Raw genomic sequence first — 16,616 nt, 5'->3', positions numbered from 1 at the left:
CAGCGCCTAGAAAACCATGACGTTCCATTGACCGTGAGAGTACGTCAGAGGGCTATTATGCACTTTTATGCATTCATTATATTGCCAGCGATCTAACTTACTACTAAACATTAGCTAGGTACGCACTTGTCTGGCGGTATCCCTTTGTACGAATCGTTCAACGTTGGGTCGAGACGCGTGATATCAAGTTCCATCCAGGGACCAAAATGTGTAATGTAGTTATTTTCCAGGCGAAGTTTACCGACGGTTACCGAAGGAAACACGGGTACTTTTTTGTCGGGGAATATAATATACAGTAAAAAGCGTTCGCGATCACTTCGTAGCTAGCTTCAGCGCCTAGAAAACCGCGACGTTTCATTGACCGTGAGAGAGTACGTCAGAGTGATATTATGCACTTTATATGCACTCATTATTGCCAGCGATCTAACTTACTACTAAACAATAGCTAGGTTCGCACTTGTCTGGCGGTATCCCTTTGTACGAATCGTTCAACGTTGGGTCGAGACGCGTGATATCATGTTCCATCCAGGGACCAAAATGTGTACTGTAGTTATTTTCCAGGCGAAGTTTACTGACGGTTACGTCGTGTACTGCGTCGACGTACGCTACACTACAGCAAAAACGAAATATGTTAATTGTTCGTATGTTCACCAATTTTTTTAATTTACAAGTAACATTCTGTACCGTGGGGCACCTAAAATAAATTTTTCATCCATTACTAAGCAAAAAAACATGCCATTTTCGCTTAGCCAACATCTTATTATAGCTAAGTTATTACATTTTCAATGTCCTGTATGTCATGAATTTCTCACCACTCGGAAGTCCAGATGGTACGCACGCATACACTTGGGAGGAATAAACTTATTTCCCCGACTGAAAAAGGTCTACGCTTGCGTTTTTTAAGCATCTATGCCTGATGTTTCCGAAGTATAAAATGCAATTTTTTGAAGACCTGCAGCTCTAGTTTTAAACAGTTTCTTAGCTCAGCCCCAACAATAAAGCTGGTCATATTTCGAAGTACAAGAAGTGCATTTTCTGGGACCTAACATCTCTATTTTTCAAACATTTCTTAGCTCAGTCACAACCTTGATAGGGACTTATATATTTTGTTTCATGTTTTGAAGTATAATAAGTCCAATTTCCGGGACCTCCAACTCTATTTTTCTAAATTTTCTTTGAACTTTTATTTTTTAAATTGAAAAATATGGATTGAAACAGTCATCGCGCATCGTTTTTTTGCACGCAGTATTTTATTTATGCATTATAAAAAATGGCTACCCTAAATCTGATTAAAATGACCTCAAATGACGCTAGAACGCGTTGCTTCCGGGGGCTTCGCCCCCCTGGACCCCCACCGGGGGCCCTTGGCGGCCCCCTGGCCCCCAGCCTAGTGATGCTCGCTTCGCTCGCATAGCCCCCTCGTCGGGGAATGTAGCCCCCGCGTCGGGAAGATCCTGGCGCCACCCCTGCCTTCAAGTAACGTTCTCTAACGTTTTGAAGACATTCAATTCAATGTTGCTGAATTTTACTGTTCATTCAAAACATTTTATTCAAAACATTCAATTCAAAACATTTCATTCAAAACATTCAATTCAAAGCATTCAATTCAAAACATTTCATTCATATATCACGCCATTCAATTCATATCGATGCATTTCATTCACATATCGCGTCATAAAATTCATATCATCGAAATGTTGCGTAAACGGCGTTCCATACAAAAGGGCCTTCTGAACAATGTAAACAATATACTACACTACAGTACTGTATTGTCATAGGAAAGGAATTTCTGTTAACACGTGACAACAACAATTAAGTCACCACCTTTCAAACACTAGCCAGCTAGCTACAGTAGTACTACCTTAATAATCGCCGCCGCAGTAGAGTAGCCAGGATCTTAAAATATTTGCGAATTAATATTGGTGACAAATGGCAGATGGCATTCTAAATTGACTGTTAAAAAAGGTTTTTCATTATAAATAATTACACGTAATAACTTACTGTAGAGTAGTTTGTTTTGTGGGGTCAGGACCAATGAGGACCAGACTCGGACAATGATCGTTGCCGATAAGTATGCCTCGCACCTGAACTCCATTGGAGGTGGTGGTGAGTGGCCTAGGCCTAGACTGAAATTTGGAAACGGACCATGTTGTAAATCGGTAAAATTATTCTTATTACCCGAACATTTCCCTACATTTTATTGTTTTTTTATCATATACCTGCTGGCAAACTTAAATACTGCAGATTCAAGTACAGTTATAGAAAAACATTTTAATACTCTGAAATCTGAAAACACAAATACAAACAGGTTAGCAAAAGTGCCAAAGAGATATGCTGGACATATTTCAGACATATTTGACAGACAGAAGAGAACGGTTTATTCAAGATGTGACCGTAGTGGTATACAAAAGTTAATATCTGAATGTCAGCCATGTGATACATCAGTTGTTGAGCCCTGTGTAAATGGTGACATAGCTGAGAATAGTACATCATTATGTGATTTCCAAGTAGAGGGGTATGGCAGACTGGAAGGATGTCGTTTTGTCTGTGAAAATCCTATTATTTTAATCAACTGTTGCGATGGATTTTATCTCAATGGAAATACCTGCTATGGTTAGTATCTTCCATTCCAAACTAGAAAATAATCACTGTGACATACGATACTTACCATAGGTAATTGCTTCTGGCTGCCAAAAGGTACAGTAAGAGAATCAGCCTTCTTATTCAAGCCTCTTGCCCTTGAAACCTACACTGTAAAAAATAATCCATCACTCTAAGCAATAATGCAAGCAAGTAATTGTGAGTTTATAAAGGTAACGATGGGTACCAATGACTTCAGCAGGGCCAGAAGCTACAGTACGGTACTGTAATCTTTAGACATACAACAAATTAAATGCTGTAGAGGAAGATTAGAAAAATACCTAATATCTTAGATTATAAAGCAGAAGCTAAATTACTTTAAGGCTATCATACTGTATAATAGAATGCTATGCTTAGAACATTGAAATGCATGTATTTTATATATTGTAAGTGTGTAGGCGAGTGCACTGTAGAGAACTATGCTAAATTCAATCCAGGATCAATAATACTAACAAAATCTTTGTACAATATATTGAACTCTGGTGTCAATTGGCTACTATAGGCCACATGGTTGTCAAACGGGTCAGGTTGATACCTTACCAACTGTACTGGTGGCTATGGCCCTGTCTGATATACCTCCAAAGTAACTTACAGTAAACTCACAGATACTGTAGATTTCAGAAGTGATCAGGAGTACATGTATATAAAATACAAATAAAATAAAATAGATGATGTATTTTGTACGTTTGAATGCCAAACATATTAAACCACAATGTAACTCTCTGCAATTAAACTCAAGTAGAGAAAAGAAGTTGTAAGAAAGTAAATAGTTTAAATATATTTTTTTTTCAGAATGTCCTGGAGGTTATAGTTCACCATGCAATAACAATGGTATTTGCAATGTATCAACTGGTTTCTGTCATTGCCATGGAAACTTCGCTGGACTTGCATGTGAATTGTGTGATGATGGTTACTATGGCAATACATGTTCTGGAGGTAGACCCTTTCACATAAAAAATAACAAGTTTGGATTTTATGAAAACAGAGGCCTTAAAAAGAGATATATGTGGGTCTCCATTGTGTTCTCTTTTGTGAACCTCTCTTTGAGATACTGTGGTCCTTACTATTCTGTGTCCCAGTATGTTTTTTTTATTCATCAAAAAAACAACTATAATCCTCAGATGTACTGCCTACAGTACAAAACTCAGCTTTTGTCTTTGTTTTTTTCCATTTAAAAAATGATATTTGTTTTTAGAATGTAGTTGTGTTCAGGGAGTATGTGATGCAGGTATTGATGGGACTGGTGTCTGCTCTTGTTTTCCACACTATCAAGGGATAAACTGTTCTGAGAGTATGTATATAGGCTCCTTTTATAATACACATATTTAAAGTTATAATTACTGTAATTATTTTTAAAATGTATTCTGTCAATTAAAATACTGTATAAGAAATGCCAAACATAAGAAAGTTGGTTTCCATGTTACAGAAGACAAACCAAGATAGAGTATGTACTTACATTGTTAAGTTTCAATGGCCATTGAAGAGGTTGTACATTTTTGGGAAGAAATGTATGGTGATATTGGAAGGAAAAAAACAAAATTCATTTAAAGTGATACTGTATTGTGATCATAGTGATTCAATATGAATTATAATCATATCTTTTTCTCATATCTTTTATCACAAACAAAAATACTTAGGAACCACTATTGACAAAGGTCTCAAATACCGTGTTTAAAAAAGCAAATCAAAGGCTATATTTCTTAAGAAAACTAAAACTATATAAAATTGATAATACTATATTAACGATGTTCTATAGGGCTACAGTATAGTGCAAAGTGTTTTAACCATTTAGTTTATAGTTGTTTTTTGGTCTTACAAATGAGAACAAAGAAAAAGAAAAATTAGAACGAGTTAGGAGGTGTACAGGCAAAATGATTGGCTCTGACCTACTAACTATTCAACAAACATGAGTTAGGAGGTGTACAGGCAAAATGATTGGCTCTGACCTACTAACTATTCAACAAACATGAGTTAGGAGGTGTACAGGCAAAATGATTGGCTCTGACCTACTAACTATTCAACAAACATGAGTTAGGAGGTGTACAGGCAAAATGATTGGCTCTGACCTACTAACTATTCAACAAACATGAGTTAGGAGGTGTACAGGCAAAATGATTGGCTCTGACCTACTAACTATTCAACAAACATGAGTTAGGAGGTGTACAGGCAAAATGATTGGCTCTGACCTACTAACTATTCAACAAACATGAGTTAGGAGGTGTACAGGCAAAATGATTGGCTCTGACCTACTAACTATTCAACAAACATGAGTTAGGAGGTGTACAGGCAAAATGATTGGCTCTGACCTACCAACTATTCAACAAACATGAAAAAAGAGTATTACATAAAGTTATCATGATTATGAATGACCACACACACCCACTAAATAAGTACTATGTTTTAAACAGATCGAGTATCAGGCTACGTCCACTAAGAGGAGATCATGATCGTCTTTTGTTCTAAATTCTTGCCATTTATATAACACAACTATTTAAAGATAGATTGAAAATTTAATAATAATAATACGTCCCTAATATATATATTTTTATATGTTACGATATAGTATTTTTATTTTTCTGTCTATGTTTGATGTTTATTCGTATTTTGATAAGATCTTGTATTTTTGTATTCATGACTTTTTATATTTATAATTAATTGTTCGAGAGCTTGTCAATGAAACAAATTTCCTTTTGGACCAATAAATTTCTGTATTCTGTATTCTTTAAGGAACTGAAACTTGCATTGCTGCTGGTTGCCATGCCAATGCAAGTTGTAGACCAATACAAGGGAGCATTGAAATAAACTGCACATGTAACCATGGTTACATTGGAGACGGCTATAATTGTCAAGGTATGTATATTCTCACCTCACTATATTTGTTGATCCTGTACCATTTGTTTATTTTCTCACATTTTAAAACAGTTAAAGTTACATACTGAGAGCTTCACTGTTCACATACAGAGGTCTTAAATAATACAGGTCCTTAATTGTATCACAATATTCTATATTTATCAAGTAAATTGTAGGATAGAAAATATATGCAAACATATAATGTACCCACAGGCCAAAAGGTATATCGTTAATGTACCCACAGGCCAAAAGGTATATCGTTAATGTACCCACAGGCCAAAATGTATATCGTTAATGTACCCACAGGCCAAAAGGTATATCGTTAATGTACCCACAGGCCAAAAGGTATATCGTTAATGTACCCACAGGCCAAAAGGTATATCGTTAATGTACCCACAGGCCAAAAGGTATATCGTTAATGTACCCACAGGCCAAAAGGTATATCGTTAATGTACCCACAGGCCAAAAGGTATATCGTTAATGTACCCACAGGCCAAAAGGTATATCGTTAATGTACCCACAGGCCAAAAGGTATATCGTTAATGTACCCACAGGCCAAAAGGTATATCGTTAATGTACCCACAGGCCAAAAGGTATATCGTTAATGTACCCACAGGCCAAAAGGTATATCGTTAATGTACCCACAGGCCAAAAGGTATATCGTTAATGTACCCACAGGCCAAAAGGTATATCGTTAATGTACCCACAGGCCAAAAGGTATCGTTAATGTACCCACAGGCCAAAAGGTATATCGTTAATTGCAGAGGGTGGTTGCTGTCTGGGAGTGCGAAATTGTAAATGTGCGAGGCTGCTCTGTAAGAAAATTTTGAAAAATAGAGCTGCTACCCTGTAGGTCTCCGGAAATTGCAATTATACATTGATATATGAAATGAAATATATAACTTTCCAGGACCAGCTAAAGAATTTGTGAAAAATAGAGCTATTAAGTATTAGGTCCCTGGAAAATACATTAAAATATTAAAACGAAATTCTAGGTGTACAGGACCAGCCGAGCATGGTTGGGGTGGAGCTACTGTGAGAACATTATATAAAATAGAATTGCTAGGTCCCTGAAATTGAACTTATTATACTTCTGAACATGAAACAAAATATGTAAGTCTCCAGAACTAGCTTTATGGTTGAGGCTGAGCTAAGAAAATTTTGAAAACTAGAGCTGCAGGTCTTCAAAATTACAATTTTACTGAAAATATCAGGCCCAGAGGCGAACGTGAACATCTTGCTGTAGCGTACATGACGTAATGCGTCAGCCTAGAAAGTAACTACAGTACACAATTTGGTCCCTGGATGGATCATGATATCATATCATGCAATGAGCTGGGCCCAATGTTGAACGATTCGTACAAAGAAACACCGTCAGAAAAGTGCATAGTGTGTTGTTTAGTTAGATTGCTGACAATAATGCATGCATATAAAGTGTAATGGTCCTCCGACGTACTCACAGTCACAATTGAGCGTCACGGTTTTCTAGGCGCTGAAGCTATACAAAGTGAACACACATACAGAGGCCCTAACTACTCTGTTTATGTTATTTCTTATAGAGATTGATCCTTGTGTGAACCATAACTGCAGCATCAATGCAAATTGTTATCACACTGGAAGGCTGCAGTACAACTGCACTTGCAAAGACAATTACAATGGTGATGGTACCCTCTGTCATCCAGACAATCCATGCTCCAACAATAATGGTGGATGCCCATTGGAAATGTCTGTTTGTCATTACCTTTCTGCTGGGAAGGTACAGTAAAATATTTCTAGAAATTTACAATTGTAAACGAAACACTAAATACTTACAGTATACTATTTTATGCCACTTTCCCTTTTTTTATCCCATTCCCTTCCAAACTGAAAAAAATGAATAGTTTTTAATACACGATTACATTGTGGATGATAGATTGGTAATTTTTTTTTTCTGATCAATCATTGTGTATATTAAAATTTCAACAAACAAAAAATTATAGCCGAACTCATTTAAAATGCTGAAGAATCCTTATAGATTGTCAATATGTAAATGTTATTTAGCCAGATCCTTTCTTCCCATGACTTAACGTGGTTTGCAAGCATTGCAATTTTGAAACATTTTTAATTTTAGTACAGTATACTGTACTGTCACTGGAAAACAAGTTTAATTTTGTTTTTAGTTATTTAGTTTAGGCCACTGTAAGGCACTTATGATATGAGGCTTTGTTGCTATTGAAATACATTATGATTCTTCACCAAGACTGCGTGCAATTTTCATACAACTCACTATTTTTCACAGAGCAAGTGTGAATGCATTGTACACTATAAATTGAACGACAACAATATCTGTGAATTGGAAGACCTTTGTCTGTCAACCAATGCAAGCAGCTGTCCTGCAAATACTGAATGTTATATGGTGACACCTGGCCAAATGGGATGCAGGTGCAAACCAGGCTATGTTGGTACCCACACCTGTTATGGTAATATTATGCAGGTAAAACCATACTTTGTTTATAATGTGTTCATGCAGATGGTAGGTTATTTTTGTATTCACATGTATTCTCCTACTGTAAATCAATTTCACACAAACCTAGATACCAAATCCCAAATGTACTCTATCTGTCTATTTTACTCACTTACCTTAATCCAGATTCTTTTACTTACCTTAATCCAGATTGGTATTGTTGATTGTTTTTAATGGCTTTAGGCCTAGCCTACCACTAAACTAGACAAGTGTTTAAGCTCATTTATTATTATTTATGCTAAACCTGCTTCGGAAGAAAACTGGATTGTACCTTTTATATTAATGATTTGTTTTTTAGATTGTTTTAAGGATGCACATTATTATGTGTGCCGCTGTTCAAAAAGAATTTTCCAAATAAATTATTATTATTGTTTTGATGCAGGATAGGTTTGATATAGACGTAGTATTAATTTAATAAGTTTAATATGAAAACATATTATAACCTACTTAGCATTCTCTTTAGCGCTTACGTGAATTAAACATCAACACAGAGGGCACCCTTTATGGCCAGTTAACCACCGGCATGGAATTGCTAGAGATTGCTGATCTTGGGGTGACGTTGAGCAGCTTGGATTTATACTTTACGCTGCTTATTCCAAATGAGGATGCGTTTAACAGAATGGATCAACAGGTATTCATTTGCCTGTTTTCATCATTTAGAATGGAAATCAAAAATAAAATGTGTTTTATTTCCATCGTTTTTTACAATCATAGTCATATTTTGGTGTATTAAAAACAAATACAGTATAGTCAACACTCCCAATGATAGACTTCCTAGAAACCGGAAACCCTTTAATAACCAGACTTTTCTCCAAAATGTCCCAAATAATTTTTTAGTCGTGCTCAATATGGCGGTTAGTCAGTCGGTAAACACTAACTCAAATTTGAGCATAATATGGCCTTGTTTCCATTAAAAACACATTTTGAGTACCAGAATTTCCAGAAAACTAGATATTTTGGTCCAGCCCAAGGTTGTCCGGTATGGCATACAAATTATGTTGCAAAAATGAATGTTTACCTCTCTCATATATATTGTATATCTCACTCAGGAAGCAGATTTGTTACAGTTCAGTCATAGTAGTACATTCAATTGCAGAAACAAAAACTCAGTATACTACAGTACTGTAGGTCTGATTCCCTAGGTTAATCATTGTATATATCTTGGTTCGAATTTGTGCTGTCTTTTGTATAATTAAGCAAAAGTAATCTTTTAAAGAATATAAATAAATATAACAAATATAAAAACAGCATTTCTTAAGCCACAAAATAGTAAGATTGTTTTACTAAAAAGTGATGATATGACATTTCATTGTTATTTCTTTTATTTAAAAGGCAAACATGTGAGCATTGAATTGATAAGAGATAAAATTATGAATGAGAAACATTGTAAAATTTGTTTTTCAGATTTTAGAGATGGCCAGAAATGATCATGAGTTTGCAGGCTACTTGATGAAACTGTTAATAATTCCAATTCATCTAGACCAACATAATCTGATTATTGCTAATCATGTTTATAACTTGATGGGCTATCAGGCAGAGGTTAAGCAAGATCAGGTAATATAATGTTTCTTACAAATTGAGCCTGTTGCCCAATAATGGAAAACATTAGTTGCTTGTTACAGTATATTATTGATTTTAATGAAGGATAGTAAACTAAATTTTTCACATACAGACTTCCAACTCTCCGATAATGGCGAGAGTCTCTCGATATTTCAAGTTATCTTTCGCTCTCCTGCCAAAATGATGCCAATATCTTTAGGTTTTTTCATAGTTATGGTTTGATAATATTACTATAGCACCCTTTATAGTTTCATAAAATCTCCATTTTTCCAAATTAGGAGGTCTGTACATGGATGTTACGACTTTTATAGAATATTTTATATGGCAACTTTGGTGTTTAAACTTTTTATGCATCAATATTTATTCCGTAAAGCTTAGTCTATATATTTGCACTGGCATGCGTTGCAGCAACTACCACAGATGCAGGTTATTGATGTATGCCTTGCAGGTTATTGATGTATGCCTTGCAGGTTATTGATGTATGCCTTGCAGGTTATTGATGTATGCCTTGCAGGTTATTGATGTATGCCTTGCAGGTTATTGATGTATGCCTTGCAGGTTATTGATGTATGCCTTGCAGGTTATTGATGTATGCCTTGCAGGTTATTGATGTATGCCTTGCAGGTTATTGATGTATGCCTTGCAGGTTATTGATGTATGCCTTGCAGGTTATTGATGTATGCCTTGCAGGTTATTGATGTATGCCTTGCAGGTTATTGATGTATGCCTTGCAGGTTATTGATGTATGCCTTGCTACGCATTGCATCAAGCTGCTGGTATAGTTAGATACGGCATATCAATTCAATTCAATTCAATTCAATTAAAACTTTATTATCCCCATGGGGAAACTCTGTTGGCCTTTTCAAAAGTACAGTACATACAAATATAAAATGGATACAGTACATAAAATATAAAATACGATAAAAAAAAAGCCATACAAAATATACATATAAAATCCTAAAAAAATATGGATGTTCACATTGTAGGATGTACATCCATGCGCATGTTATTGTATCGTGCATCTAGATAGGTGATATTTAGTACTCGCTACCTGTATACAACATGAAAGCTATCAACGAATGCAAATATGTAACGTTAAAACATTGATTCAAATAACATAAAATGTTTCTCTCTTTAGCAAACAACAATGATAAATCTTTTATTTTATAGGACAATGTGTTACAATATAATCTTGAGTCAAACATAGGCCAGCTGGTAAATATAGATTTGATTGCTTCAAATGGATATATACATGTTTTGGATGAAGCGGTATTTACTACTGTACATGTTAACAGCAATACATCGGTAAGATTTATTTTACAATTATTTTTATACAATATTGATAATTCTCTCCATGATTTGAATGGTTGTAGACAGACAATCATAACATTTATGAACAATGATACACATAGCATTGGGGAATATATGTGATAGTGTGCTATTATGCCTGGCAACTGCCTCGATTTACAAAGTCAAAAACACTCAACAAGGATGCAGACCATAAACAAAAAGAATGAAGTATTTATTAAAGAGGATACAGTAGCAGTTCTGATACAGATATATAGAGGACTTTATGCGTGACCAGGATGAGAAGTGCTTGATGATTGCAATTTACAATGTCCTGCCTATTTTTAGCCTGCATGCCCAATCTCCAGGAGCAATCAACTACATATTTGCCGTTGTCTCAAAACATCAAGATCACCCCTTAAAACAGTGCAATGCAATTCTAATTTGAATAACGTCTAATAAGGTGTACATAAATAAGCAGGAGCAAGAGGATAACCCTTAAAGCTCAAAGGGTATTTTCCCATATGGGTACTCGACATATTAAGCAAGGCCACAGCCAGTAATGAAATGAAGGCGATCAAGGGCAATCAAGATCATTTAAATCAGTTTACGCATGCACAAATATGACACTAATACTCTCATTTTTATTACAGAACTTTTTATATTCCTGCCAAATGTGCAAACGCATTTATTTAATTTTTTTCGGGGGTATCAAAATCAGTTTCTTTGACCCACGATGTACTATGTTGCTCCAGTATTCTTGCCTTTTGTTTGTAAATTCCCGGCCCGCTGTAAGTGTGGTTACCCACTATCGACGCAACATCAACGTTATGCAACGATCTAAATGCAACGTAAACAACTTGACAATTCACAAGCGATTAATTATTCGAACTGTGTCAACTCGCTTGTGTTCGCTTGCTTCCCCAGTGAGAACCAATATAGGTGAAATCAAACCTGCCCGGTGTGTTCGGCGTCAATGTTAGTTGCCGTAGACTTTGACCTGGTTCATCCGCGCATTATTCTCTGTTCTTGCAGTTTTGCCTTAAAGCAAACTGCCCGTAGCGATGTTTGTAGCAGTGTTGCGTCTTCTTTTCCCACTTGTGATTACGCAATACGCCGATTTGCATTGATACGTCGTCTGTTTCTATTTTGATAAGAAGTTCATAAAATTGCGATTTGTGGTGAAGGAGACGATGTATTTTTTTTTTTTTTCTAAATAATTAGGAGTTCATGACCATCGTGACCTTTCCCCCCCCCCCCCCAATCACTGGCTGCGTCACTATTATTAACAAACATCATTAAAAATATTGATGTTAATACAGTAATTCTTCATTAAATAATAATAATGTTTTCAAATATGTTTTTGAAGTGTATTTAAACAATTATGTTTTTCATTCTATTCTACATATTATTACTGTTCAAATGGTTTTTTTTTAGATTTCATTATATAAAAAAATAAGTGAAGAAGATAATTACCAGATATTTAAGAAGTGTTTGGATGTGAGTTTAATTTACTTTTTAATATTTAATCAATTCTTAGAATTGTACTATATCTGTATTTTAACTTGAACAATTTCAAACCATATTTTGTTGTGTTTTATGTACACGAAAAATAATAAAGAAATATGAATGTATTGTTTATTTTTTTTATTCGTATATTGATTATAATACTGTAATAAATTACCATTCCTTAATCATGACAGTATCATAGTGTCTACATGAACATTCTAGAATAAGTTTAGATTTAAGAAACCATGTATAATATAAGAACAATCAGAAACATTCCAGAAGTGCTATTAATAGAAACTGTAATCCAATAGAATAAGAAGTATAAAGAAAGGGATGTAAAACTAATTGTAAGGTTGTTGGATTAGAGGTTGGATATTCGATTGTAAAAGTTATTGTGAAGCTGTTGTTTAAAGTGCTTACTGGATTGTTGAAGTTGATTGAAATTAAAGCTTGGTTTTTGAGTTATTTTACATCTTTGTGGATTTTGTGTGTATACTTTTATGTCACAAGGGAGTTCCTGAAGTATTTTCAACCGCTCGGAAACATACGTCAAGGGAGTTCGTGACAATACTAAAAAATATTAATTTAATAAATACAGCGTGTAACATAGTTGGTTGGTAACGCTATTTTCACTTCTATAATTTATAAAATGTTTCTATTTCTTTGTATTTTCAGCGTTTTGAGTATTTTAAATTCTTGGATGAGTCTGTCGGTCCATACACTGTTTTTGTACCGGTCAATCGTGCATTTGAAAACCTCACTAATGAAGAACATGATTTTCTTCTTTCAGACCAGGTAAGAATATTAATATTTAACATTTTACCTTTAAGTGAATTTAAATACTAAAGTATTTTTATGAACTCTGTATACAATACAACATGTTGTTAGTCAATGTTTAACAAATATCATTTGAATAAAAGATTAGGATTATGATGTATATATTCTTTAACAATATTTTCCAGGGACGTAACAAATTAAAAGGAATACTTGAAAATCACATTGTACCAAATGCACAGGTATTTTTTTATGTTATTGAACAACAAACAACTGCAGACACTCGGCTACTATACCCATTTCACACGTACTGTAAAACAAATGTAAAAAGTTTGTTGTCACGATAATGGATAATATCAGTTATTTCTTCTGTGTTCATACCTTTTGTAACAACTCTTTACAACGGTTAAAATGAAAAATTCAACAGTTGAGGACCTAATTTATATTAATTTTTTATCTTAAGTTTCCTGTTTAGTATATTAAATTAGGCTCACTAAAGTCTACAGTCCTCTTTTCTTCTAGAAAGAACCAATTTCATAGAATAGACGTAGCACTGTAGATAGGACTGCCTCCCTTTTTATCGGGACATGCATGAACTTGTAATAAAAAAGTGTACAGTGTGAAATGGGTATTAGTACATTTTATAAATTTTAATCTTGAATAATTGTATTATTATAAAATACAACTGCATCCACATTGATGACAAATCCTTGTGTTTTTACAGTGTTTGTTTGATTGTATCATCATCACCATCATCATCATCACATGGCATCTTTGTATCAAAGTTGACCACCATAGCTCTCCATTTATTTCTGTTTTCAGACTTTGCATTGCTATTCTGTAGCATTATTTGTAAAAATAAATGAAAGAAAATACCATCATTATGACAAATGTAAATATATAAGTAAATAATATAATGACTATTATTATTACTAGTACTAGTATTATTATTATTTGTTATCTTAGGTACCAATTGATACATATCTTACTCAACGTCGTTTAACTTCCTTATATGGTACAAACTTGGATCTTTTTGTATCCAGTAGAGTAAGTACTCTTAATTCAACAAATGTTTTTAACAAAGCAGTATATTACTTTGTATTGTTTAATAACGTCCACAATTTCAACTTATCTTCATGACTTCCATCCTGACAATATTATTGATTTTCAGGAAGATCTATACATTGGTGTCACAAAATTTTATTAAAATTTAAATAAAACTGTATCTTCAATATGGCTGAAATATTAAATGAAACTGCACGCTCCCAGTCCCACTAAAAATAACAAGAATATAGGCAAAAGAAATTTTTGACAACAGGCGTTATACTGAGCTGGCGAATAGGCCACAGTGTGTGTTTTACAATTTTACATGCCTGAATGATTATGACAACAATTTAAGTAATAACGGCCAGTTTTAAAATGACTAATTTTGGTTACATTGTTCTAAATCTTTTGACCATTCTCAATTATTGTTGTTGTTGAGAGAAAGTAGCATTCAATGATTTGATACTCTATTCTATTTCAGGGAGAGTTTGAGATTTCATCTCAATCAGTTATTACACATACTGATGTACTTGCAAGAAATGGTATTGTGTATGAAGTGTCTAACCTAATAATACCTGATGATTTACAGCCACTTGTACATGTATGGTGCAACACAACAACTTATGAAATCATTCAGGTAATATATACTTGCATACACTTATTACATGGTATATTCATGGACTTATTACATGGTATATCCTTGCACTTATTACATGGTATATCCATGCACTTATAATAATATTAATATATTATTCTTTAATAAGTCTCTTCTATAATATTATGATCCAAATAAAATCATTTCAAGATTTTGTATCTCAATTCAATACCACCTAACATTACATAACCTATGTAAATAAGAGAACGTGATTGGTCGAAATGTCTACTACTGCTTCATCTATCAACGTGATTGGTCAAAATGTTTACTACTGCTTCATCTATCCAAATTTTAAAATGGGATGACCGTACATGCATGCTATGCCAACTAGATTGACCTAATGACAAAATTGTGAAGGCTATAGTCATACAGTAAATACTTTAAAATTTGGTTTATATCTCACTAATGTGTAAACAATTTGTTGTGAATGTATCCATATTGGGTTCATCCTTTGCTGAGGCGAGCAATGATAATGTACTACAGTAACATTTTGTATTCAGGATATTTACATTTATTAAACATAAATATAATGATATCCCCTTTGGAATGATATTTTTCTTCTCTCATGATTATCTTAGGGAAAATGTAGTTCCCTTGGAGTATATCAAATGTATATTACAGCAGGCAATATCTGTATAATCATACAATTTAAATTATACAGATATTGCATTCTTTGTATACAACATTGTAGCCAGCTCAATTCAACACCACCTTATATTAAAGGGGGATTCTGGGTTTAAAATTGCTTTTAAATATCGTTTATTTATTAAATAAAAAATATTATAACAATATAGACATGTCAGAATGAAGAAGTAATAACGAGAAATAATAAAAATTAAATTTCATATACATTTTAGGGTAAATTCATGGAAAGTCTGTTTTTCAGCAGCTTAGGGAAGCTCATTAATATTCATGAGATATTCACAGAATCACGTCATCAGTGGATTCCAAACTCGCGACGTCAAGCTTGTACAGTACGTAGTGTTCTCTCTCCTCTGTCAAACGACGACCACCCGATCATTGTGAAATACATTTTTTGTAGATTTGCTAAGCTAGGCCTAAAGTGTAATAATAACAGTAGTAGCATATATTTATTTGACATTTAATGAAATACAAAATTTAGTACAGATTACGGAGTCATACCTCGAATTAATAGTACAGATCGTATATCGGCTTCACGTACTAGGCTAGGCCTAGCCTAAATCATTTTATTCATGCCAGGGTGAGAGCCATTTCTGACTAGGGATTCCATGCCACGATGGCTACGTTAAAACATTGATTGGGGCCATCATTCATGGGCCTAGCTAGCCTATTACTAAACGATTGGCCCATAAATAACAAAACTCAGTGGATTCCAAACCCATCCTATCAACCAAACTCCTAAACAATCTAAATCTAAAACGTTCTATAAAAATCGGCTGTAAATATTGAGGCAAAACAAGGTCCGATCGCCGTCCGCACGTATGGTGTCCCGATCGTCTAATAAGTAGGCCCAGTTACTTTCCAAAAAAGCGGATACTGCATCAAGCAAGTAGACCGGTAGTAGGAAGGAGGCCTAGCCGATCCGGCCCAGTTAAAAATTGAGCTAGCTAGTGTAGTAGACCCTATGCGAATTGATACTACCAGGCCTTTTACTATAGGCTACACTTGTTAAAATTAGCAATACTGTAGTTATGTTTACAAATATTCCAACTCTCTCATTCGAGCTATATTATCTATACCATTCCGGTAGGTTGAGTCGACCTTCAATCAAATACTGTACATCGTTCATGTTGTGATTATAGACGGGTTATA

At 34.4% G+C, this 16,616-nt stretch overlaps 1 protein-coding gene across 1 annotated transcript in view; it reads left to right on the top strand.

Moving 5' to 3' along the window:
- The first annotated feature begins 1,852 nt into the window (after nucleotides 1-1,852).
- LOC140058164 (stabilin-2-like) overlaps nucleotides 1,853-16,616 on the top strand; it is an 85,867-nt gene continuing 71,103 nt past the window's right edge. The window contains exons 1-14 of the mRNA XM_072103724.1: nucleotides 1,853-2,613; nucleotides 3,433-3,576; nucleotides 3,836-3,931; nucleotides 5,368-5,490; nucleotides 7,050-7,246; nucleotides 7,769-7,963; nucleotides 8,457-8,624; nucleotides 9,398-9,547; nucleotides 10,724-10,858; nucleotides 12,278-12,340; nucleotides 13,025-13,144; nucleotides 13,312-13,365; nucleotides 14,090-14,170; nucleotides 14,649-14,804. Coding sequence (XP_071959825.1) covers nucleotides 2,055-2,613; nucleotides 3,433-3,576; nucleotides 3,836-3,931; nucleotides 5,368-5,490; nucleotides 7,050-7,246; nucleotides 7,769-7,963; nucleotides 8,457-8,624; nucleotides 9,398-9,547; nucleotides 10,724-10,858; nucleotides 12,278-12,340; nucleotides 13,025-13,144; nucleotides 13,312-13,365; nucleotides 14,090-14,170; nucleotides 14,649-14,804 — 2,241 coding nt within the window. The 5' untranslated portion in view covers nucleotides 1,853-2,054. The remainder of the gene's footprint in view (nucleotides 2,614-3,432; nucleotides 3,577-3,835; nucleotides 3,932-5,367; nucleotides 5,491-7,049; nucleotides 7,247-7,768; nucleotides 7,964-8,456; nucleotides 8,625-9,397; nucleotides 9,548-10,723; nucleotides 10,859-12,277; nucleotides 12,341-13,024; nucleotides 13,145-13,311; nucleotides 13,366-14,089; nucleotides 14,171-14,648; nucleotides 14,805-16,616) is intronic.

The sequence above is a fragment of the Antedon mediterranea genome, chromosome 9 (genome assembly GCF_964355755.1).
Source record: "Antedon mediterranea chromosome 9, ecAntMedi1.1, whole genome shotgun sequence".
Classification (NCBI taxonomy): domain Eukaryota; kingdom Metazoa; phylum Echinodermata; class Crinoidea; order Comatulida; family Antedonidae; genus Antedon; species Antedon mediterranea.
Note: the sequence above shows the minus strand (reverse complement) of the source record. Positions and strands in the feature narration are given on the sequence as shown.